This window comes from Micropterus salmoides, unplaced genomic scaffold, assembly GCF_014851395.1.
Source record: "Micropterus salmoides isolate LMB-PRFRI ecotype aquatic unplaced genomic scaffold, ASM1485139v1 Ms_hic_scaffold_21, whole genome shotgun sequence".
Classification (NCBI taxonomy): domain Eukaryota; kingdom Metazoa; phylum Chordata; class Actinopteri; order Centrarchiformes; family Centrarchidae; genus Micropterus; species Micropterus salmoides.
The window spans coordinates 17,068,089-17,092,161 of record NW_024041262.1 but is presented as its reverse complement, the minus strand read 5'-3'; the positions used below and the strand labels follow the sequence as shown (position 1 = coordinate 17,092,161).

Below are 24,073 nucleotides of genomic sequence, written 5' to 3'. Positions count from 1 at the left end.
GTTACTTATAATTAGATATTACTTACTCTTTGAGCTAAATGTTCTTTAGATAAAGTAGCATCCAACTGCAAGACAAGAAATCAAAATATCCTTAACAGAAAAGATGCACCGCCACCCACACTAACCTTAATAAACAGATCAGAAATTGGCCTTGACATTAACCAATCCACATTAAATAAGTTTCTTCACCAGTGTCAAAATAAATGTTTTTCCTACTAGTTACATTGATTCAGTAATGTTTCACCATCGCAGAAATCTATGTCCTCATGTAATCTTAAATAAAAATGATTTGAATAACTTAATGAGATACACAAATTTAAAAAAAAATTCCGATCCGACAGTGCAGATATCGGATCTGTAGATTCAGATACCCTGAGATAGAATAGGTATTAGGTTAGAAGAAGTTGGGTTGTGCATCCTTACGTAACAGTTAATTACATCACAGCAGACTTGTGCCTCTTTATTGCAGTGTAAACAGTCATTTCTGGATGTACTGTATTTTACAATTTAATATTTCTTATATACTTACACTGTATTACTGGGCAACAGTATTTCAACAGAGGTACTTTTTACAAAATTTGCATTTCATGGATTTAATGAGAAACAGTCATAATAAATTCCTTTACTTACTTCAAACAAATACTAAGCTATACAAGTACGCATTTATTTACAACAGATTAAAGGGTTATATATATATATATATAAAAAACATTTTCCCACCAATCTCTGGTGGCCATGCAGATAGTTTAGGCATAATAACTAATTGCAACAAGCAAGTCAAGAGTTTCCATTGGGAAGCAGTTAAAAACGGTGAGGTCCGTGCATTATCCTGAGGACCCAGGACATTCTTTCTGGAAGACACATGGTCAGCACCACAAACAGAACTGCATTCACCTTCGTTATATTGTGGTGGCAGCAGAAGTCTCAGTAGTGAAGATAAAACCTGCACAAATAAAACCCTTAGCTAGACAAAACTAATGGTGTGTGAAAAAATGCTTTTGTGTGATTTGGGTGAATTCATCCTTTAAGCTGGCACATACATGCAAAATTAAAATGTTTAATTAAACTCAAACATTTTTTTAATGTTTCTAAATGAAACATAAGATAAATGTTTCTTAAAATGTCATATCCACAAAGTACTTTGTTTAAAAACAACAAAACAATACACTGTGGACAACACACTTTGGTGAGGATTACTTCTCTATAAAGCCACATTCCTACAACACTGAATGATTAACAAATAGTGCAGTGACATATTTTGGACATGAAGCAGCAATTCTTAAAAGTGCATGGCTTTTTTCAGTCATTTGCACATGCAGACAAATTTTCTGTTCCATATTAATAAATATGATTCCAGAGAGGGGTTTTTTGTCCACATTATTTTTGCCAGTGCAAAATATCCATATCTTCTTGGATTATCTTGAGGTTTCTTAGAGACACCTGTAATAAAAGGAAGGCACCATTATCTGTTGCAAACAGACTAGTAATAAATTCATTGTGGTTGAGTTCTAGCCCTGTCTGTATATTTCACAGACATTTTCAGATATTAACATGTCAGAACCTTATACAGTAGATCTATTACCTACCTGTGAGCTCTTGTTGGACAGATAGATGGCCCTTTAGCTATATCTGGAGATTGATAAAGGGAGCAAACCCCAGCACATCCTGAAGAAGTACCAGAGCCCTCTGTAAAGGCGGCTCAACATCTATCACTACATTTCGCTTCCGTAGAGGATCCAGACTTGACTCTGTCACATTGTGACAGTGATTCACCTTCAGGGACTGCAGCTTCGGGCAGTACTCTGCAAGAGTCCTGTGAGCACAGCATGCAGAGTATCTTATGGATGGGTGCACAAGTGTGGGCACGGATGGCACAAACTTTACACTTGAAAATAAGACATGATATACCTGATGGAGTGGTTCCTGACCCGCAGGCAACCTGTCAGGTCCAGCTGCTCCAGGCCCCTGCAGTTCTTGGCCACCTCCTCCACCGACTCGTCAGTGATGTTGGCATTGACTGCCAAAGATAGAGACCTTAACTTCAAACACTTCTTGGCCAGGTAGCAGATGGCATCGTCCTTGAGCTGGCGGCAGGCGGTGAGGTCGATCGACTGCAGTCCCCCACAGTGGTCAGCCAGGCTGCGCAGGGACAGGCTGTCCACCCACTCGCAGTGAGCCAGGCCGAGGTGCTGAAGGTGCATACAGCTCAAGGACACTGCCACCAGAGAGTGGCGGGTGAGCGACAAACACCCGCTCATGTCTACTCTCTGCAGGTGCTGGTTCTGGCCGATAACTGGTAGCAGTTCCTTGTCTGTCACCCAGTCTGAACAGTTCTGAAGTGACAGGCTATGGAGAACTTTGTTGTCCTTTAACATGGAGCAAAACGCTTCCTTGGGAATGGATGGTCCAATCTGTAAATATCACAACAGAGCACACAGTAGAATTTCTCTAGAAGTTGCACTGCAGCCAACAATACCTCCTTTATATATATATATATATTATAGGCCACTGAAACTCTCACTCATCAGGACTTACCACGGACAGATCAAAAATCCTGCAGTTGGCTAGATACACCTGGATGAGGCTGTGGAACTGCTTGCTCACCCTCTGCAGGCTGACAAGGTGTTGCAGTGGTAAATGGCATAAAATATGTGGGACAAGAACATCCTCCCAGGGCAAGTCGAAAAGATCGCATCTGCTGAAGAAATGCAAACCTTGTTTTACAGCTGGACTTTGATACTGCATGCAAAGCTAAAGCGGTTTAACGGAAACAAACCTAACCTAAGCAAAATTAAATGTTAGTAACTAGCGCTTTATAAATTGCAAGAATAATGAATGTTATATCAGCCCCCACTGTAATAAATAATTATACCAAAGTTAGCAGTCATATATAAATGGGGCAACAACAACCTGCAGTTACTCGCTAGCTAAGTTATTGCTGTTAGCCGAAAAGCTAGCCTACCGGCGCTAGCAATCCAGCTGCTTTTTAAATATATATATGTATATATATAACAGCCTTTTAAAATGGCACTTACGTTTGCTTAGCTTCTTCATCCATTCTGAGTCAGTTATGTTATACAGAGTTTTTTATGGACGCGTTGTCCTTCACATAGACGCCAAAAAAGCATATTTTCCTTTAGCATCATTTAAGAATTTGAGGTGTAACCCAAACCCAATGCTGCCTTCAAGTACTGTTGGGAGACTTTACGCTGAGATCGGAATGATACAGAACCTATCCAAGAATGTTGTTAAATATACGGCGTTTAGGGAAAACAAGCGCCAAGAATTGATGATAAAGTGATAGGACCCACACATATATACTGTAACCCTCACCGTGTACGCAATTTTTTCTCATTTAAGTCTCTTTTTCAAACATAAAGTAGCCCAATTCTGCGCAACTAGGCTTGTTAATTAAAACAGCAACTACCTATACCCACTATACCCTTTTAGGGAGTACATTTGTTGTCCTTTGCTTCAAAAAGCTATGCTCCTTAAATGTCGGTGACGTCGTATTTACGTGATTTATATCTAATAGAAGAATGGACGAAAGTGTTTACGAGGAACAACTGAACGCAGCAGGTGTACTTTTCCGGTTTTACGTCAATGGTCCCATGCAATGGTCATGTTAAAGGGAATTTACATTTTGATTTGCTATAATGATATAAAAAATGACTATTTTAAATGTTTAACAGAGACCTCCTATTCAATTATAATCATGCATTTGCATTGGTTGGTTTTATATTGATTTTTTTTAAAACTCCCTTATTGACAAAACAATGTTAGCAGTGTGTGAAGAATACAGAGATCTTGTCAGGAAATATTTTTAACAGGCTGTTATGTTAGAAAACAAAGTACTGTGCGATTTTCTGTGCTGATTTCACACTATGGAACAAAGTAAACAGTCTATCTCATAATTATACCTGTGTCACAAACAAAAAATTGAGAAAATCAACGTAAAACGTCCTGAAATATATATCGCCTAGGCCTATCTGATGTTTTTTTCTGTAACTGTCACTTCTAAGAGAATCGCTGCTGCAGACCCATATAGGTTTATTTTGAATATTTAATTTAATTGAATATTTCGATGCCAATTAGCTGTCACCGTATTAACAGCCTCTCGTCCTGGAGTACATGTGTTGAACAAATGACCATCCTGTCAGCTCACCTCTGTCCAGGAGAACAATGAAGTCAGTCATGCTGAACAATTGCTGACCCATGAGTTATGTTTCAGTGAACGAGATGAGCCAACAGGATAGCCCCGTGAATACTCACTCTTGACTGACTACAATCCCATATACAAGCTAAAGTACGAGCATGGCGAATAAATCAATCTATGATTTCTCTGCTGAGACCCTGGATGGACAGGTGGTTCCGCTCAGTAACTACAGGGGTAAGGTGCTTCTCATCATCAACGTTGCCACCTTCTGAGGGTCAACAATAGAGGAGGTAATAATTTGCAAGAGCACTGATTGATTACAGTCAGATCACATTATCTCACAGCACATCCACAATCAAATGTTTATTATAAGGCATTTGATTTTGTGACCTGTTTCCTTATAGTACCACCGCCTGAATGCACTGATGGAAATGTTTGGTGACCTCAACTTCACTGTCCTAGGATTCTCCTGCAACCAATTTGGTCTTCAGGCACCTGGTAGGTACACTGAAGCTCTTGAAATGTGATAATAAAAACAGACTATTAACCTGGTAGTATGCTGTACAAAGAGAAATACTGTGCTCTATATCAGTGGTGGATATCTGTTTACATTTACTAAAGTGCTGTACTAAAGTACAATGCTGAGGTAATTATTTGAGTATTTCTATTTTTATGCTATTTTATACTTCTACTCCATTTCAGAGGGAAATATTGTACTTTACAGCATATTTATAGCAGCATAGTTTCTTCTCAGATTAAGATTTTACATTTAAAAAGCCTATTATACTGTAAAATTAAATACATTGTTATAGAATAAATGGATGATTTCAAAATGTTTTGGCTGGTACCCCTTACATAAAAGCAAAGTCTGGTTGAGGGCCATTGTTGCATTTTAGATATATAATAAGAATAACTGTGTGGGGGTATTTCACAAAATAAGCAAAGATTATTTCCAGTCCGAAAAAAGAACTTTACTGATGACTCCTTCGATTTATCGATCACTCTTGGGAGGATTGCTCTTATTAGCAACCACTGAACTGAAAACGGTATATGAAATAGTTAACACTATAACTCCACCTTGACAACAACAAATAGTAATGTAATGTATAAAAATCAGTCACAGGGGCATGTATTTTTCAGCTGAATGAGTTATTTTAATTTTGATACATTAAGTACATTTTGCTACTAATACTTGATTTTGACATTTACTTGTAATGGAGTATTTGTACATTATTGTATTGGTATTTAATACTTGTTCCACCACAAACCACACTTTGTTGAATGTACATGATCATTCCTTTTTATTTTGAGGGCAAAGTTGTGAATACACACATTATGGTTTTCATGAGGAATATCTTTAAAATACATTATTAATAACTCTTTTTACTTTTATTTTTTCAGAGGTGAATCATGAAACACTTAATATTCTTAAGTATGTGAGACCTGGTGGGGGATTCGTGCCAAAGTTTCCTGTATTTGGGAAAGTTGAGGTGAATGGAAAAAATGAAGTACCACTTTTCGCCTATCTAAAGGTAGTGTGTTTCACATAGGATTTAAATATATAAGATTAATGAATGTCATTTACATTATTTCATTTTTGTGCTACAGCTTAAAAAAGCCTTTTTTTGTAATTTCACATTCACCACAGGAATCTTTGCCATTTGTGAACCCTGTAATTGGAGATATAAAGAAATTCTACTGGTCCCCAATCAAAGTCAATGACATCCGGTGGAATTTTGAGAAGTTCCTAATCACTGCAGATGGCATGCCCTTCAAAAGGTAAAGACCATAGACCTCAAGATAGAAACCCAGTCGGCCCTTAATTTGGTTAAGCACATGTGTAATTATCATAGTGGCTCTAATGTTTTCCCTTTACTGCAGGTATGAACTTCATTGCCCCATTGAGAAAGTGGAAAAGGACGTAGCAGAACTTCTCTGATTGATTTTCTTTCAATTTGTCACCGGTGGCAGAGTGACGATCCCCCAGTAAATGCACCCGTGCACCTGAGCTGGATCTGATCAGAAGAGGAACAGGCCTCAGGGCTTCAGTGCATTGACTCTGAGAACAAGTTCCCTTTCGCCACTGGAAGAGTTTTCATGTAAATGTCACACTTTTCTCAAAAGCGATTTTGTCTGCACCTCAAAAATAAAAATAAAATACTATAAAATAAATGTTCGAGTAGTTGTGGTTGCTTTTGTTGCCAATCCTAATATCATTATATAATTAATAGTTGGAGTGGGTCCCGCAGAAGTCTTTAACATGCTCTTTTGCTTAGATGTTTAGGATGAATTGGAATTGGTCCTTATGAGGACCCATACTTCCAACCTTGCGCATGCGTACTTGTTAGTCTGTCAGACAGCAGCAGCCAGTAAACATGGCTGGTGTTGGTTTCCGACGGTGGGCCCAAACCCTTTCTAAAGGAAAGGGTTCTGGCATTGCAGCCCTTTTGTCGGGGTGTAGAGCAGGTCAGCAGTGCCGTAGCTTTTGATGCCTTTTCATTTCTGTTAAGATACGTATCAGGGTTTAAAGTTAAAAGCCTCCGATGGACATAACCTTGACATGCTAACGTTAGCTTACGCTAGCTGAGCGGCTACCGCTAATCTGAATGAGGGTGAAGGCAAACAGAAAAGCATTGTTGTTTTTTCATTGTTGTTCGCTTGCAGTCTTTATAACTTCGCCTTTGTTTATTCACATATGCAATGTTTGGTGTTTCAGCCTCGGGCGTGTCAAAGGATACTGTTCTTGGTCCGTATCCGAAGACCCCCGAGGAGAGAGCTGCTGCTGCAAAGAAATATAACCTGAGGGTTGAGGACTATCAACCATATCCCGACAACGGCGAGGGGTAAGTTTATTTTGAAGAAGCCTGCTATTCATAGTAGTTTAAACTGTTCTCGTTTTCTCTGCAGTGTGAAAGCAGATGTTGAAAAGTCATAGTCAACTCAAATATTACGTTTACCACATACTTCACCACTGTGTGAACTACTAGTCAACACTGTCATTAACAGATCATTATCTATATGCCATCGTTTTGATTTTGTAGTTATGGAGATTATCCAAAGCTACCAGAAAGATCTCAGCATGAGAGAGACCCCTGGTACCAGTGGGACCACCCTGACCTGAGGAGGAACTGGGGAGAGCCAGTAAGATACTGATGACTTTATTTCTTGCTTTTGGAATTATTTAAAAATAATCATTTCAAAAATCCGATCCCTTTTAACTTTTAAAGATACTATGAGTATTTGTACCTGCCTGAATCAAAAATCTATTGATCGGTTACAGACTCGGCTGACAAACTTTTAATCAGAAACAATAAACGTGATCACATCAGTCTTGTTTTAGCCTCATTACACTGGCTCCCAGTATGTTTTAAGATTTTACATGGTCTTGCTACCTGCAATATCGCATACCTACTAGTATCCTACACAGCAGCTTGTACCTTTAGATCCTCGGGCAAAGAGCTTTTATTTGTTCAAGACACCTGGCTGAAATAGAGAAGTGACTGAGCGTTTGCAGCCAGGGCACTGAGGCTCTGGAACAATCTAAACGAGGAGATCAGGTCGACTGAATCAGTGAACTCTTTTAAATCCCTTATTAAAACCTACTTTTATCGAAGAGCCTTCCCTGATTTTATTTGATTTTATTTGAAGTATAATTTTTATAATTTTTTAAATTTTATTTCTCAAATGTGTTTTGTTTTACCTGCCTTTATGTTTGAACTATTTTATAACTTGGGTTTGATTCTTGTTAGTCACTTTGTAACATTGGTTTTAAAAGGGCTTTAAAAATAATGATTGTTATTGTTGTGATATCAGGAGCAACCCATGTATTGGCCAGGTGAATCTGTCGTTATGAACTTATCACAGATACATCAGTATTGGTGTATATGTCATGGGATAAGTAACAAGAAATTACAGTACAGGGACTGATTCCATCAAATTTGCAACATGCTTTTCAGCATGAAATCATTTTCTTACTGCTTATTTTCACTCATCAAGACAAACACCATACTTCCGACCCATGCATGAGTGTGTGCAAGAGCCCTGTAGGAATTGCAAATCTGCAATTTCTGAGCAACATTCATTAGTGAAGCGTGACACCGCCACCATTTGCGATGTAATTAGTGCCACAAATTGCTTTTGTTAAACGAGCCGCAGAAATGCCAGATATATATTTGCTGTAATAAGGACACAATGTCCCACTCCGTATATATCTTGGTACCAAACGGTTTTTTGGGGGTGGGTAATTGAATATATCCTTATCAATAATGTTTAAGGATATGTATACTCATAGTGTATTGCTAAACCATTAAAGAGACAGAACACCTATGTAATATGTATGTCTGAAGTGTATTATCAGGCCTCTGTATAGACACTGTTGCTTTTGGATACCAGTTCACACAGATGAAACATAAATGTATATTACAGTTAAAAAGTGATTGTTCTCTGTCTATTTTTAGATGCACTGGCATTTTGACATGTACATCAGGAACCGTGTGGATACATCTCCCAGCCCTGTATCCTGGTCCACAATGTGCAAACAACTGTTTGGTTTCATCGGTTTCATGCTGTTCATGTTCTATGTTGGGGAGAAATTCCCAGCATACCAACCTGTTGTAAGTACAGACCAATGCCTGGGGAGGGGGGGAGTACAGAAAAGACACTCTAAAGATTAATGAACTATAACAATAAATAAATATAAATAAAAAGAATAAATAGTAAACAGTTTTATCTACAGTATTGCATGGTCACATTTTTGCACGGTTTATCAATCCTGGTGTGTGTGTTTTGTAATGTAGTCTACTGGGAGTAGAGCTGCTGATACTGACCAGTTAATCAATAGAAGGGAGATCTTTTCCTATTCTTTTTTATATATATAAAACTGCACTCCCCCCTGGCTGACTGCCAGACCTTTTATCCAAAACATATTTGACTGTGAAAGAAAACGTAACTGTTTAATCAGCAAATTGGCTATATCATTGAAAAGGTCTGCTCAGACTTGAGAACTACAGAGTTAACCAGACATATCTCAGAACGTATTTCTATGCGACATTTAAAGTTATCTGGCTGACTTGTCAACTTACTTTGACACGCTGGACAAGTGTCCAAAATGGCTAGATAACAAATTGTCCACCTAACTAATAAATAGATGACTAGTTTTTTTGTTATTTTGTGTTTATTGCTCTAAATGTTGCTATAAAGTGTGTCCTCTGTTTTGCATCACTTATTTTACTCATGAATAGTTTTAATTGTTTAGCTACAATGTGAGCGAAATAGAAAAACATGTGCATTTCAGTATGTTTAGTAGTTTAGCTGTGTCACCAGTAAATGAAATGCTTTTGGCTGTTATTTAATAACATTCACATTTTCATTAAAGCATTTGTCTTTCTTCCAGGCACCAAAACAGTATCCCTATAACGACCTGTACCTGGAGAAAGGGGGAGATCCGGAAAAACAACCAGAGGAAGTCAAACATTACGAAATCTAATGACTTAAATCTGATTCTACTTCTGTATATATAGTTCTGTCAAGAATAAAGATGTTAAAAATTACATTGCTCACTGTGTTGGTCTAGTTTTGTGCATAGAAAGAATGCTGACCTGACAAATAGGTTTGTTTTTACACAAATTAAAAGATTGAATTTTGAGTGACAAGCAATATTTGAAGATTCCTGTATCCCTTTACCATGAAATGTTTCTGATATATAATCAAAAACATTTTTGTTGGGTTACTTCGGGGTTACCATAAGTCTCTACTGAATGAGAAATGTCCGTATCGGCTACCGTAGCGTAGTGACAACACGGCAAAGTACTTTGCTCGGAACCTGCCTGCGGCTTAGCTGCTAGCTTGACTGATAAGTAGCTACCCTGTTTGTTGTGGATGCCGACAGTCAGGCTGTGATATTGACAGTTGACGTGAGTCACTTTTAAAACCTTATTTGTCTTATGTATTTTTTTCTGCTGGACATAAACGCGTGTGATTTACAGAGCCTCTCGTTTCTGTTTAAATATGGTAACATGGGTGGTGGCTGTTCGCTTGGCTGCTAGAGGCTCCGGTTATACACTGGGACGGCCAGGTGCAACGGAAACCTACTAAGCTAGCTCATATGACCTGTGTAGTGGCATGTATGAGAAATTATCCGATCCCCTGAAACGATTCGAGTGTCCAGTGTTATTAATTATGCTATCGATGTGTGGGAAACATGTATGGAGCCGAGAATGCGAAATGCTAACGTTAACTTCGCCAGCTACATATGTGGTTAACGTACATTGAATTAATTCCTGTAACGTTAGTAATGTGGCTTTGCGACAGCTAAATGTAGATAATACCACTGTAAATTTATTACCACATAGTTAATCTAAGTTAAAATGTTTGTATAGCACATGGGTGGAAGCTGGCTCTAACGTTATGGGTGAACGGTTTGGTAAATTAACGTTAGCCCGCAATTTCAGGAAATAGTCGGCGGCAGTCTGTTAATAAGGGTGGATTATTTGAATTGTGAGTGCAAATTTGTACTCAACTATGTATTGTTAATCCACAACAAGTAGACATGTATTGTCTTTGACTTAGTGGAGTCGGATCGTCTGTCCAGGTCCTGAAACTTGTAGAGGAATATGAGGCTGAAGGAGATCCAGAGGACTGCCCACCAGGCGTGGAGTCCCGTAGGACACCATCCTATCCACCTGGCCTTAGGGACATCAGCACAACAGCTTGATGCCTCTTTCAACACCACAGCTGCCATAGAAGTATTTGAGGTGGATTTTTCTGACCCATCTCTGGACATGAAGCTCAAAGGGTCATTACCCATTGCAAACAGGTAATTTATAGAAGGGATACAAAAATAATGTGCATTTTGTTGGTAAGATTCTAAACCACAGTTCTACAACTGTCCACATAAGCCATTTTAGAGGAGTGGCTTAGTCCTTTTATATAATATCTTGTTTACTGCTTTTGTACAGCAACAATCTCACTTTTACCACTATCCACAGATATTTACTATCACAAGTAGGGTCTGTATATATTTGGAAGGCCTAGTAGTTTAGCTTAAATGGTAAAGCTCTGAACATATAGTTAATGCAGAGGACAGCTTACTGCTATAAATGATGGGACATGAGTATGCCATTTGCAGCGAATAACTCGCTTTCCTTTTCATATTCTATAGGTTGCACAGTATCGTATGGGTGAATTTTGGAATGGGAGCAGATGGTACTGGAGGGAGAGTGGTTGGTGGCAGTGAAAATGGCACAATTACTGTATATAACTCCGAGGCCATAATGAGCTCTGGAGCAGAGACTGTAGTGGGACAGTCTGACAAACACACGGGACCCATTCGAGCACTCGATTTCAACCCTTTTCAGGTACATGTCTTCAGTCTGCACACAGTCTGTCCTTAGAGGCACTTTACACAGAATCTTTCCTGGTACCATATTGCACATTAATCTTTTTAAAAAATTTCATTTATCAGAGTAATCTCCTCGCATCAGGAGCAAATGATGCCGAGATATATATCTGGGATCTGAACAACTTTAGCAGTCCAATGACACCCGGAACAAAGACACAGGTGGGTGCAGGATTGAGAGATCATAGGTTTAATGAACTACGTATTTCTGTTGTAATGGTTGATAGTTGACTTCTTATTTTGATCCTGTCCCATTTACTGTTTGAGTCAAAAGAAAACAGAAACCACAATCCCCAACAGGCAGCTTTCTCCTTGTTTCTTTACCTTTGTAGTTTCATGTCTGAGTTAAGAGTAAAAGCCACAAGTTTTCTTTCTAATAGGTTTCTATTTCATGTGTTGTGTATGAGTGTAACAGCCCATAGCAGGTTCCTTTATTAGCACCAGCCAAATGCTAGCAAAACATGCAAATGTCTGGTAGATTTACTTCACTCACCAGCCAAAAACAATGGTAATCTATTGAGTGGCTGGCACATTTTGTGCACTTTGTTCACTAGCCATTGGCTGGTGGACAAAAAAGTTAAGGTCTTTAGGTAATAGAGTTAATGATGCCTTGTCACATGGACATATTCTTTATACAGTTAGGTTCTAAGCAGGCCATTCATACATTTCATAAAATCAGTTTCACTTTTACTAAATATCTTGATCCTACATCACTATCAGCAGCATTCTCTGAAGGTCATTTAAATAGGTACTTACCTTTTTAGCATGGCACAGGCCTTGTAGTGTTATCATTTGAATATCAGGGATATCGGTCAGGTTTGTTTTTTTCAGTAACAGCTGTTGTCTCTTATTTCAGCCCACAGAAGACATCAGTGTTGTGTCCTGGAACAGACAGGTTCAGCACATACTGGCCTCTGCCACCCCCAGTGGGAAAGCAGTTGTGTGGGACCTGAGGAAGAACGAGCCCATCATCAAGATCAGTGACCACAGCAACCGGGTTGGTGGCTTTAATACAAAACACAGCAAGTCCAAGTCTAACGTTACCCTCTGTCAAATCACTGCAAGTCTGTGTTTCATTAATCAATCAGTAAGTTCCATTGCAACATTTTCAGATGATTGAACAATGGTCTCTGTATCAGACAAACTGATCTGCTTTTTATGGTTGTCTTCAGTGAACCATATCCTCTAACTTCTGTTTCTTCACTTGAAATTATTAAAACAAACACATACAAATGAATCATTAGTATATACAGTATCGTAGGGACTCATACCACTGCAAATCATTTGTGGTGTTCTATCAAAAAGTCCCAATAATTGTGAATCTTGCTTAAAGAAATTTTGAGTAGAGCTGCACCATATTTATACTTTTTATTTGCTTTGATGAATACTCAACATTAATACTGATGTAGGCTGGGTGATATGGCCAAAAATGTTATCATGATAAAAACATTTCATATAATTTTATATCAATAAATGTCAAATCATTGTTTTTTCAAGATTAAAGTCTAATTTCTGCCCCTGAATGAAAATTGAAAGGCCAGATGGTTAATTGTATGGTTAAACTATACTTTATTGTCGGTGATGTGAACACTTGATGAAAAAATATGATTAGTAACCTTTTTTCAGTCCCTTTTCCTCAACAAAATAAACATCTTAATAGAAAAATTAAGTGCTAATTCATTTGATTCTAATGAATTAAATCAAATATTTGATGATATATTGAACATTTGTTATATTGTTTTTGAGGAAAATTAGATTGCGATAATTATCATTATTGTTTTATTGCCCAGCCCTATGCTGATGATGTTAAATTCATGCATGCTGTTTCAGTACAGTTGTGCAGAGCGGCCGACCCACACTAAACTGTAACAGCTTTCATTTTAAATCTTAGATTTCTAGCTGTATGGCTCAGATTTTAGTGTCTTTACTAAACTATTTTGTGAAAACATCAGATTTCTACACATTAAGTGAAATGAAGAGTGTGCATCTATGTCATAGTTTAGATATAAAGCCTTAACACAACAGAGAGCATCTCTCCTGTGTGGCACCTGACATCCCTGTTGGACAAATTGCAGATCACACTGGATGGTTGTAGCTAGTAGATTAGCCAACATAACTAGCATTCAGCATCAGAGTTGAGGGCGTCGAAACAGAACAGGTCACTCTGCCCTCAGTTTACCTCACCGGCCTCAGTTTTTGTTATTTTACATTTTGTAATTAGAATTGGGTTAGATTTAAGAATAAGACATGAAAATTTATTGAGCAGCATTCATTTTGAGAATATTTCAAAGCCACCTAGCCCCCTGTCAGGTTAGACAAAAAGTTAAAATGATTATGTTACACCCTGTAGAAAATCCCTGCAAGTCTCACTTGTTATGTGATTTCAGATGCACTGTTCAGGAATGCTCTGGCACCCTGACGTGGCCACTCAGTTGGTGTTGGCCTCTGAAGATGACCGACTGCCAGTCATCCAGATGTGGGACCTCCGTTTTGCCACATCACCCCTTAAAGTCCTTGAGAACCACACAAGGTGAGTCTTTAACAGTTTGCACATCATTTTCATTTAATTTTTTTAGTCATCTTGTAGAATTTACTGTATGTTCCCTATGTATGGTATTTTCTTATAGGGGAATTCTGTCCATATCCTGGAGCCAGGCTGACTCTGAGCTCCTACTGAGTAGCGCTAAAGACAACAGGATCCTCTGCTGGAACCCAAACACTGGAGAGGTATATCACATTAATTGCTGCTTCTTTGTTATACCTGAATTTTACCTTGCCTCATTTTTGTTACTTGATTTCAATACCATGGGTTCACACTCACGTGTCATTTCTTTGATTTTAGGTCATTTACGAGCTTCCAACAACAAACCAGTGGTGTTTCGATGTCCAGTGGTGCCCCAGGAATCCAGCCCTGCTTTCAGCTGCCTCATTTGATGGGAGAATCACTGTCTACTCTGTGATGGGAGGGAGCTTGAAGGCTCAGCAGCAAAGCACTGCTGATAAGGTAACGTTTGTTCTTATGTGATGTATGTATATGAACCCAAAGGCTGTGTGCAGGGCTTGCATTGTTTGGCCACAAGATGGTGCTGGTGTGAAGTGATTGCATAGACTAATTGATGAACTGTTTGGCATCGACACATGCTGAATTTGAATTTTTAAATGACCTCTGACATTTCAGAGGTTGTTGCATGAAGTAGGGCTGCAATTAACAATTGTTTTAATCATTTATTAAACTGCTGATTATTTGCTCAAAGTAACAATTCATTCTTTGTTCTATAAAATGTCAGAAAAATAGCAGTATTGTAAAATTATCTGTCACAGTGTCACAAAGCACAAGTCGACATGTTTAAATGTCTTGTTTTGTCCGACCAACAAAACCCAAATATACTCAATTTAATATCAGAGAAGGATAAGATATTAACATTTGAGGAGCTGGAACCAGTGTAATCTTGAAATGTTTGCTTAATCAATCAACTATTTGATTAAATCTTTCAGCTTTACCTCAGAGTTGTGCTTGTTTTAACATTTTGCATTTTATTTAACAGATATCCTCCTCATTTGATACAATGGATCCCTTTGGTACAGGGCAGGTGCTGCCTCCCCTGCAAGTTCCTCAGCCTACAGTGCAGGACACCATAGTTCCCCCTTTGAAGAAACCACCTAAGTGGGTGCGCAGGCCAGTGGGAGCTTCCTTTGCTGTAAGTGTAAATTAAAAATATTTTATAAGCACAGTAATGGAGAAGGCATTGTAAAAAAAATGACCAAATCTTTTTCTTTTATGTCTGATCTGTTGTTTTTTTTATTTCTCAGTTTGGTGGAAAGCTAATAACCTTTGAGAATCCAAAGCTGCCTCCAGTACAGAGCCCCCAGCCCGTCCCAAGGCAAGTGTTTGTGAGCCAGGTTACAACGGAGACAGAATTCCTCCAGCGCTCCAGGGAGCTGCAGGCGGCGCTGCAATCGGGCTCCTTCAACAACTACTGCCAGGCTAAGATTCAGAACGCCAAGTCAGATGCTGAGCAGGACATATGGAAGTTCCTTCTGGTGGGCCTCTTCATTTTATTGCAAGACATACATTTAAGTCTGTAAGTCAGTGTGGTGCTAATTGACTTTCTCTGTTTAAAGGTAAACTTTGAGGATGAAGCCCGCGTTAAATTCCTTAAACTTTTGGGTTTCAGCAAAGATGAACTGGAGAAAAAGGTATTCTGCCTCTGATTTATAACTGTGGTTATTAGCTAATATTTATCATTCATAAGATGTGACCTTTGAATCATATCCTTTGTCTTAGCTGTGAAAAATGTTGCGTTTATTCAGATTTCAAAATGTCTGGGGAAGAGTTTTCAGCACAATGGACATGGAGTAGATGCCAAAGATCTGGCCGAAAAGATGCAGCGGCTCTCCACTGAGGTCAGCAAGTCTGCACACAAAATTTTTATTTTCAAATCTGTTTGCTCATTGTTATTTGCATACAAAGTTTTGCAGCCCTTGTTTAGGGTAAAATATTCTTTGTTGTGTTTTCAGAGGTCTGATGAGTCTGTTGATGCGAGAACCTCGGGATCTGGTTCACCAGCGGACTTCTTTAGTCAGACCCCAAAGGAGAACTCCAATTTCCAGATACCTGTGTCATGTGGTAAAATGTTTCTGTGTCATGATAGGAAATCTAACTAGAGTTTGTGTGGCTGGGATGATGGCTAATGACCTTGTCATTCTTTTGAAGATACCGATGGTTTGATAAGCCAAGCGCTGCTGGTTGGTAACTTTGAGGGAGCCGTGGATCTGTGTCTGAATGATGGTCGCTATGCTGAAGCCATCCTGTTGTCAATCAGTGGAGGGGAGGAGCTGCTCAAGAAAACTCAGCAAAAATACCTAAGCAAGCAAAAGAACAGTATTTCAATGGTAAGAGTACGTTTGATTCATCGTAGTGCAGTTTGTAAAATCACAGAGGAAGATGTATAAGCTGTATGTTAACATAATTTGTTCTGTTCTGCAGCTTATATCATCAGTGGTGACCCAGAATTGGAGAGACATAGTGCAAAGCTGCGAGTTGGACAATTGGAAGGAGGCGCTCGCTGCTCTGCTGACCTACGCTCACCCTGAAGATTTTGCGCGTCTGTGCGGTAAGTCGCTCACAAATGTAGCAGCACATTGATCATGCTGCGACTTGCCTCGCTTGCATGAGAATTACTTGTTTTACTTGCTGAATAACTTTTCCGTCTGTACTTATCAACCCCTACTCTAATTTCAGTCTTTCCCCCCTGTTTTTAACTGTTGTTTTGTTCTGTTATTCTTCTTGGTAGATACCCTGGGAGGCCGGTTGGAGCATGAGGGAACAGAGAAGCGCTGCCTGCAGGCCTGTCTGTGTTATATCTGCTCTGGGAACATTGAGAAGCTAGTGGAGTGCTGGGCGGTGCATAGAGACAGCTCCACCCCTCTTGGTCTGGAGGTATGATCTTTGTCAGGTTTGGTCTTGGCTTTGCATGAACAAAATACTGGTTTAACTACACTGTTGCACCAAGCACAAGAGTGTGAGCACAAAAACAATGTTACCACATCTGAAAATGATCAATTAGAGTAGAGTAACCTCTGAGAAACAGATTTGTTTTTCATGGTAATTATTCCCACTCTTATGGGATGAATTGAAATGGTTGCATGTACAGACTGGTATAGCAGTTAGAGAAGAACTTTTAAGAAAATGTTTATGGGCTGCGCATGCAACGTGCTGTTGTAGGCCAAAGGTAAGAGCGTTGAGAAATGTAGGTCACATTTCTCTTTCTTTGTATTTTTTTTCAGGATCTGATTGAAAAAGTAATGATGTTGCGTAAGTCAATTGAACGCCTCCGCAACAGTGAAGTGGCAGTCCAGAGCCCCATCCTGGCTGAGAAGCTGACCTCTTATGCTGGCATTCTGGCTGCAGAGGGCAGCCTGGCCACTGCCATGACCTATCTGCCTGAGAACTCAGACCAAGTAAGATGCAAAGCAGTAACATTTTCAAACCTAAATCAATAGTTATGCTCCATTTGGATTGTAATAAATACATTTTGTCTCCCCAGCCCGGGATCACGATGCTGAGAGACAGGCTGTTCCGCGCTCAGGGAGAGGCTGCCGTTGGACAGCAGCCTTCAAACTCCTTCAACAGAGTCAATGTGTCCACAGCCAAGACTCCTGCACCAAAAGCACAAGTAATGGTATAAATCTATTAGCAATCGAAAGTATTAAATCATTAATGTATTTTGAAAGATGATCTGTCTTTATGTTATTTTTATGTGTTATTTTTCTCCCAACCTTAGAATCAGTACCAGCCTTCCGCTCCTTCCCAGATGGCCCAACAGCAGCCTCCTGTGCCGTCAGTTTTTACACCACAAGGTGCTCCGACCTGTACCGGTCCTGGTCTGCCACCTTCTTCTCATGTACTGCCGCCCAGTGCGACCCGCCCTGCCATGAGGCCTTCCTACCCCCAACATCCTGCTCCGGCTCCAGGTTTGACACTGACTTTTTACTTTCTACTTTCAGGGTGTTTCAGGCTGGTTTCATTTGATGTAATAGTCCTCGTCCTTTCCCAGGTTTCCTTCCTCATCAGCAATTCCAGCCTCAGTCTATGCCCACTGGCGTGCCCTCTGCCTTCCCTCCTCCAGGTCCTTCTATGCCAGCTGCCAACCTATCAGGACCTCCACTACAGCCTTCATCATCCACCCCCAGAGGCATGCCCCCCATGCCTAGCCCCGGGGTGCCGCCGTCAAGCTTCATGACACCTACCTCTTTATCCTCACCCTCCATGCCACCCAACTCCCAACATGGAGGCTCAGTTCCCATGTACCCAGGGGGCCTCCACAACCAGGGGCCTGCTTCCCACATGGCATCTGGTCCATATTCCCCTCTTGGATCAGGGTATCCACAGGGAGGACCTGGTGCCCCCGCTGTAAAACCGTTTTCAGCCCCTGCTGTTGCCCCTCCTCCTACAGGTAAGTTTCATGTTGGTCACTTTGTAGTCAAAAGATCACAATTACATTCATGTAATTTCAAGTATTTCTAGAAAGAGGCAGATCTACATGTAACAGATGTTCGCAGGTTGCTAATGGTTATTGAATCATGTTCAGCTGTCCACCTCATCTGACTTGCAGGATACTTTCCTTGGCTGAATACCCCGTGTGACCATCAAGGTGACAGGGTTAGGGTTGGATATAGAAAAAGAGTGCATTGAAATAAACACTTGAGTGACCAAACAAACACCTGTACAATGTAATACAATGCAAAACAATATTCCTGCATTTAGTTCCATGGTTGTATTGGATTGCATTACATTGCATAGGGTTTTAATATTTTTTGGTCACTCTGCGTTTTTGGTGGTGTTTGCTTTGTGCTGCTGTATGCTTGAGGGAAATGTAGTGACCTTTCTGATTTACTTCTATGTACGTTAGCTTAAAACACAGTAAACAAAACCGCAGTTTCCAGGCTTGAATCAAGTTGCTGTAAGTTTTATTTTGGATCATACAGTGTCAGCCCTTTAAAGAGAACATACTCTTCATATATTTATAGTGCAAATTCAGACTTAAGTAACACATTTTACAACATGTTTCATTGATACGTACATGTTTGAGCTCAAAAAGGTATTTATGAGATGCTTATATTATTCAGCATTGGGATATTGTTACTGTTGAGTGATTTATAAGGCTGCTGCCTGAACATTTGGCCATATTTGCTGTTTTGTTTCTGCAAAAACTAGCTAGAATCTATGGCTTAATGACTAACATTGGCTCATAGAGATTGTCTTGTGTAGACAATCTTTGACTGCTTTGAGCGTGACTACAGGACAAAATGCTGCTATTTTCTTTCTAATTCCCTCTTCCACTTCTGAATTTAGGACATCAAGAAGGCTGGAATGACCCACCAGCAGTACGAGGTGGACCCAGGAAGAAGAAGGTACTCCCACGTTTATCACTATCAAAATCTTTTAGATATTTTATCAAGCCCATGGAATATATTCTTTCAAATATGATACAATAGAATAATATGCTTGTAAATTTGTGAGCAAAGTTCATTTAGTGTTCTAGTATTCAGCTATTGCTGTGAGCACAGGTCAAAGCAAACGTCTTTTCTCCGACATACCTAGTGCGGCTCAGCTCATAGATGGGATAGCTTCATGTATTGTTTAACAGTAACCCTGCAACTGGAGCTGTTTCACCTTGGTCTCTTCTTTTCAGTCGATTTGGTTACTGTACATACAACCTTTCTGAATACAAAAGCTGTTACTTTTAACTAACTGTTGATTTCTCTGCTCGTTTGCTCACTAGTTTTCATGACCATAAATATTCAAAAGACCATGACCAATTTGTATTTCTCTTTGTTCCACTTGCCCCTGTCAACTGCACTAGTACCCCTTAAGGTACAAGTACAAATAGCTGGGAATCGCTGCTCTAAGATATGTGGTACACATAATAAAAGCCTGCTGTGTAGTAGAACTGGGCAAATAATACAACCTAGCCTAACAAGAGCTCAGTTCAATAATTTAATATATGATTCATTTTTAAAGCTCCAGTAATAAATATTTTATTAATAACAATGAACTAAATGACTACATGTCATTTGAAAGGGGTTGTGGGTAAACCCACAGAGATTTATGCTTCTGCTCTCATTAAACTAATTTCTTGCAACAGAGGGCTGATGTTTTCAGCTAACAAAACAAGACAAAGTTAGTAACCAGCTAACTAAGAGCTAAATAAAGTTGAACATCCAGTCAGTCCTGTCGTGGTGGTCCTCTGTCCCCAAGTGGCCAAAAGAATCAGTAAATGTAGCTTTAATATGTCAAATCTAAATTTCTGAACACAGCTCAGCGTCAAGGTTTTAAAACCTTCCCCTCACTGACTGGATGTGTATTTCCTATTGTGTGTACGCAGGTCCCTGATAACTATACTCCACCAGCCCCCATCACTGCGCCTGTGATGGGATTCCCTGTGGAGGCCCCTCAGCCCCAAGACCATGCCCAAGTCCCCCCTGGAGCCCCCCAAGAGCCCAGCGTGCAGGTTGGTGTGAGACATGGGGCTGCTGTCTGAATTCTCCACAGCGGCAAACATATCAATACCTTGTGTTTGTCTTCTTGTTTTTCTCAGCTCCTCCAGCAGCTGCCAGCAGAGAGGGTGGAGCAGAAAGAAATCCCTGCTGAACACATGGTCCTCAAATCCACCTTTGACAGCCTGGTGCAGCGCTGCCAGCTAGCAGCAAGAGACCCAGTAAGTCTCACTGTGTGTGTGTGGCTGCATCAAAATTTTGCTGTTTATAATAAAGCTTGTATTGAGTGTAGGGAAATGTTGGGATTTTATTGGCTAGAAACTGACCACAAATGTTTCATTTTCAGCAAACAAAAAGGAAACTTGATGATGCAGCCAAACGTTTGGGATATCTTTATGACAAGCTGAGGGAGCAGTCGGTAAGAAATTATTAAATGCACATGCTTCAATACAGTTACAATGAATCACATGTTTCAGGGTTACAGCAGCATTTTTTAGTGGAGGTGACATAGAGAACGTCTCTGCTAATGTCCGAAGAAATCTGAAATTAAATATTAGGCTTGTTAAGTAAGCTTCAGAATACAAGCTATGAAGATGTGTTTTTGGGCCCTGGATCAGGCGCCACATAGTAACATGTGTTATTGTTTCCCTGCCGATCTCTTAGCTCTCTCACAACATCCTGAACGGGCTCCACGAGATCAGCCGCTGTGTGGCAAGCCAGAACTACCAACGGGGTCTGGAGGTCCACACCCAGGTGGTCAGCAGCAGCAACTTCAGCGAGATCTCCGCCTTCATGCCCATCCTCAAAGTGGTCATGACCATCGCCAACAAGCTTGCCGTCTAACCTCTGGGGACACCACCAGGCAGACTTCAGTGTTATCATAATGTTATATATGTATTTATTTCTTATCGACCAGATGACGTGCTTTGATAATGACAATAATTACTGATGATAGTGCTGATTGTGGTCTTCATCACTCCATACATATTCCTTCCTGGAGGGACTTGGCTGATTTGGGCAGTGAGGTGGATTTTTTTGTAGAGATTTGTTAATGTTGCCGTGGTAATTTTACGATAAGGTGAATGTATTCTGAAAGTTGTGATTCTGTGTAAATTCAACAGTTGATGTAATGTACAAAGCAAGTGGTGCAAAGTTTGAATCAAGGCGGTGTTTGTACAAGTAGATGCATTTTCATACTCCATATTTCACTCAACATGTGCATATTTTTGACTGTTGTCAAAGTTTTGATTGAATGCACATGCAGTGCTCCAACTGCAAAAACAAAACATCTGGCAACTCCTACATCTAGGATAGGGGTAAAATCATGAGTATAAAATTTGGGTCGCACTTAACTCTATACTGTCTGTGTAGTTTGTATGAGGGAGAAACATACTGAGACACCTGTTCTTTCTTTTAAGTGTCTTTCATTTTACATGCATCAAGAGCATTCGAAAATACTGTAACATAAATACTGATTGTTCTCTCCTGCTGAAACAGATTGTGTCCAGTTGATTGTGCCATGGGGCTTTTTGGGGGGCCAAAGCGCTGCAGAAGAATAATTTACTGGTTGTTCTTCCCCCCCCCCACTCCATTTTGTGTTAACTTGGCCCCATTAGCCTAATTCCCTGTTAGCTTATGTGAACAGCTGAATCTTTTTTCTTTTCACCCTCAGACTTGTATCAGTGTGCATGTTTCCCATGTTAACTCCTTCACTCACTGCTGAGTTCACATGGCAGCTCATACGCAAAAATTGCATTAATTTATGTTAAATTTGCAAATGAATCCCTCCATGTTAGTCACTCCCTCTGTTACCCAGGCTGCACCTAATCCTTTTGTAACTCTGAATTATTATTTTTTAAACATACTTGTTTTAGAATAGATCATTCAGTGATAACAAACTAAAATGAACTGAAAACATAGGTACAAGGTTTGTAGATGGACATAAAACTGGGTAGTTTGGTGCATCATGGCAGCAGAAGGCAGTCAAGTGCCTCTGTGCTCATTTTGGTTGCACAGATATTTATACAATCCATGTTGCATTACTTTACTCATTGCTGTATCTTTTTTTCAAATAAAATTTCACTTCAATGGTTTTGAGACTTGATTAAATGCTCATGATTTTTTTTACGCAAAGATGCCATTTTGTTACTACCTTGTGATAGGACACTATTTTGTAACTAATGGGTAACAAAATCATTTATTAATGTGTTATAGATGAGTTATTAGTCATGAATAAGAACTTTAGGGCTGCCAGGTTTTATGGAAAGATGATGTGACATTTGTTCTGTCTTGAGTTCATCATTGCTAACTTTTATTATTAATTTAAAATAGATGGTCAGTTATTGGCCATTATCTTCATATAATAGGGTCCTGCCTATGGAGTATAAAGCGTGTATCGCATACATTAATTGACAACTAGAGTAACTATAGACAGATTTTATATAGACAAAATATGATGAACAAATATAATATGAAGCATTGTTATGGATATACAACAGTATATAAAGTAGTTAAGTTACATAAAAAAATGTACATTTTGTATGTACAACACTAGTACATTTATTATAAAACTAAGAGGACAGAGAGTACTTTGCTGTTGATGCTTTATTTTGCTTCTTTACATCAGTGACATTTTGACTGCAGGACATCTTCACGTTGTGGTATTGCTGGTTTTGTATCCTATTCTAGGCGATTTCCATTTTGAACAGTAGATGGCTCTGTGTTTAACATCATGCATTTGCAAAACTATCGACAGCTACCTGCACTTATCATGGAGTTTTCCACATCTACACTTTTCTTTATTGAGTCCGTGATCTTACCCACAGGTAGCCAAAGTTTTACTTTAGCTGCTATTTTCCTACTGCCATCAAAAGCACTTGAATGCACCACATGTCTGCATTTACGACTTTCCCCCCCGCAGACATTGTAGGCCTACGCTTCGAGGGGCATTTCATAACTCATTCATGATTTCATTCACTGCCAAATCCTGAGGCTGTGAAACGGCAGTTTGCAAGCTGGCACCACTGATGCAAAAAAAAACAAAAAAAACAGGCTGGCACAGGTGGTTCACCCGCCCTCACTCCATTGGTTCAGTAGGATCATAAGTCAGGACCTCGCTACTGATTGGCCGGCTTGAGTCAGACGCTGTGGTCTGCGTGGCGTGAATGTTTTTGGTGGGTTTTGAACTGCAGTAACCTCGGCCATGACAGTGTGGAGTGATGTTAATGTAATGCAACTTCAGCGCACATCACACCACGCCAGCGTCCTGAGTCATGCGGTAATTTCCCTTCATGTGACACCATGCCTTCAGGAGTCCATGTGCAGTAGTTTATAGGGCAGCCAAAAAAACATCTAATGTGATCAGTGGAATACATAGGTAGCCCTTCTTGTACTTTACCAAAGTTTTCTACTCAATACTTCTACTCCACTAGGCCTAAAGTAAAGTAGGAAAATATTTATTTATCCATCACTACATTTAGACTGACAGCTGTAGTTACTTCTTATATTCTAATATAAAACAT

General features: G+C 39.7%; 4 protein-coding genes across 6 annotated transcripts; 3 read left to right on the top strand and 1 right to left on the bottom strand.

Annotated features, from left to right (window-relative positions):
• Nucleotides 1–424: 424 nt before the first annotated feature.
• On the bottom strand, nt 425–3,196 carry fbxl15 (F-box and leucine-rich repeat protein 15). 3 transcript variants are annotated; one of them, XM_038736254.1, is made up of 5 exons: nt 3,036–3,196; nt 2,536–2,698; nt 1,909–2,411; nt 1,587–1,813; nt 425–1,440 (listed from the first exon to the last, which is right to left on the bottom strand). In XM_038736254.1, the coding sequence occupies exons 1-4, from the start codon at nt 3,056–3,058 to the stop codon at nt 1,624–1,626; spliced, it is 879 nt and encodes a 292-aa protein (XP_038592182.1). In that variant the 5' UTR covers nt 3,059–3,196; the 3' UTR covers nt 425–1,440; nt 1,587–1,623. The 3 variants fall into 3 exon arrangements, with proteins under 3 accessions (XP_038592182.1, XP_038592183.1, XP_038592181.1); XM_038736255.1 differs by having other exon boundaries at nt 2,536–2,695; XM_038736253.1 differs by lacking the exon at nt 3,036–3,196 and having other exon boundaries at nt 2,536–2,760.
• Nucleotides 3,197–3,579: 383 nt separating this feature from the next.
• gpx9 (glutathione peroxidase 9) lies at nt 3,580–6,276 on the top strand. The gene is made up of 5 exons (XM_038736256.1): nt 3,580–4,446; nt 4,561–4,654; nt 5,558–5,688; nt 5,805–5,935; nt 6,038–6,276. Exons 2-5 carry the CDS (start codon nt 4,582–4,584, stop codon nt 6,093–6,095), a joined length of 393 nt encoding a protein of 130 aa, XP_038592184.1. The 5' UTR covers nt 3,580–4,446; nt 4,561–4,581; the 3' UTR covers nt 6,096–6,276.
• A 200-nt stretch (nt 6,277–6,476) lies between these two features.
• On the top strand, nt 6,477–9,705 carry ndufb8 (NADH:ubiquinone oxidoreductase subunit B8). The gene is made up of 5 exons (XM_038735401.1): nt 6,477–6,622; nt 6,873–6,999; nt 7,198–7,297; nt 8,614–8,769; nt 9,549–9,705. Exons 1-5 carry the CDS (start codon nt 6,532–6,534, stop codon nt 9,639–9,641), a joined length of 567 nt encoding a protein of 188 aa, XP_038591329.1. The 5' UTR covers nt 6,477–6,531; the 3' UTR covers nt 9,642–9,705.
• Nucleotides 9,706–9,920: 215 nt separating this feature from the next.
• On the top strand, nt 9,921–22,651 carry sec31b (SEC31 homolog B, COPII coat complex component). The gene is made up of 25 exons (XM_038735400.1): nt 9,921–10,068; nt 10,746–10,970; nt 11,316–11,511; nt 11,619–11,714; nt 12,409–12,549; nt 13,940–14,082; nt 14,180–14,279; nt 14,395–14,556; nt 15,098–15,250; nt 15,363–15,593; nt 15,675–15,749; nt 15,864–15,956; nt 16,071–16,179; nt 16,267–16,445; nt 16,540–16,666; nt 16,847–16,992; nt 17,340–17,513; nt 17,600–17,734; nt 17,837–18,026; nt 18,110–18,508; nt 19,408–19,466; nt 20,441–20,566; nt 20,654–20,773; nt 20,899–20,970; nt 21,216–22,651. Exons 2-25 carry the CDS (start codon nt 10,768–10,770, stop codon nt 21,393–21,395), a joined length of 3,609 nt encoding a protein of 1,202 aa, XP_038591328.1. The 5' UTR covers nt 9,921–10,068; nt 10,746–10,767; the 3' UTR covers nt 21,396–22,651.
• Nucleotides 22,652–24,073: the final 1,422 nt, after the last annotated feature.

Excerpts from the sequence above, each read along its gene's own strand:
- fbxl15 (XM_038736253.1), bottom strand. The coding sequence starts at position 2,745 with ATGCAGTATCAAAGTCCAGCTGTAAAACAAGGTTTGCATTTCTTCAGC. Across the intron at positions 2,412-2,535 it reads GGATTTTTGATCTGTCCGTG|ATTGGACCATCCATTCCCAA; the intron begins GTAAGTCCTGAT and ends TGATATTTACAG. Across the intron at positions 1,814-1,908 it reads GTCAGGAACCACTCCATCAG|GACTCTTGCAGAGTACTGCC; the intron begins GTATATCATGTC and ends CTGTGCTCACAG.
- gpx9 (XM_038736256.1), top strand. The coding sequence starts at position 4,582 with ATGGAAATGTTTGGTGACCTCAACTTCACTGTCCTAGGATTCTCCTGC. Across the intron at positions 4,655-5,557 it reads ATTTGGTCTTCAGGCACCTG|AGGTGAATCATGAAACACTT; the intron begins GTAGGTACACTG and ends TTATTTTTTCAG. Across the intron at positions 5,689-5,804 it reads CACTTTTCGCCTATCTAAAG|GAATCTTTGCCATTTGTGAA; the intron begins GTAGTGTGTTTC and ends CATTCACCACAG.
- ndufb8 (XM_038735401.1), top strand. The coding sequence starts at position 6,532 with ATGGCTGGTGTTGGTTTCCGACGGTGGGCCCAAACCCTTTCTAAAGGA. Across the intron at positions 6,623-6,872 it reads TTTGTCGGGGTGTAGAGCAG|CCTCGGGCGTGTCAAAGGAT; the intron begins GTCAGCAGTGCC and ends TTGGTGTTTCAG. Across the intron at positions 7,000-7,197 it reads TATCCCGACAACGGCGAGGG|TTATGGAGATTATCCAAAGC; the intron begins GTAAGTTTATTT and ends TTGATTTTGTAG.
- sec31b (XM_038735400.1), top strand. The coding sequence starts at position 10,768 with ATGAGGCTGAAGGAGATCCAGAGGACTGCCCACCAGGCGTGGAGTCCC. Across the intron at positions 15,594-15,674 it reads ACATATGGAAGTTCCTTCTG|GTAAACTTTGAGGATGAAGC; the intron begins GTGGGCCTCTTC and ends CTCTGTTTAAAG. Across the intron at positions 17,514-17,599 it reads TGCCTGAGAACTCAGACCAA|CCCGGGATCACGATGCTGAG; the intron begins GTAAGATGCAAA and ends TTGTCTCCCCAG.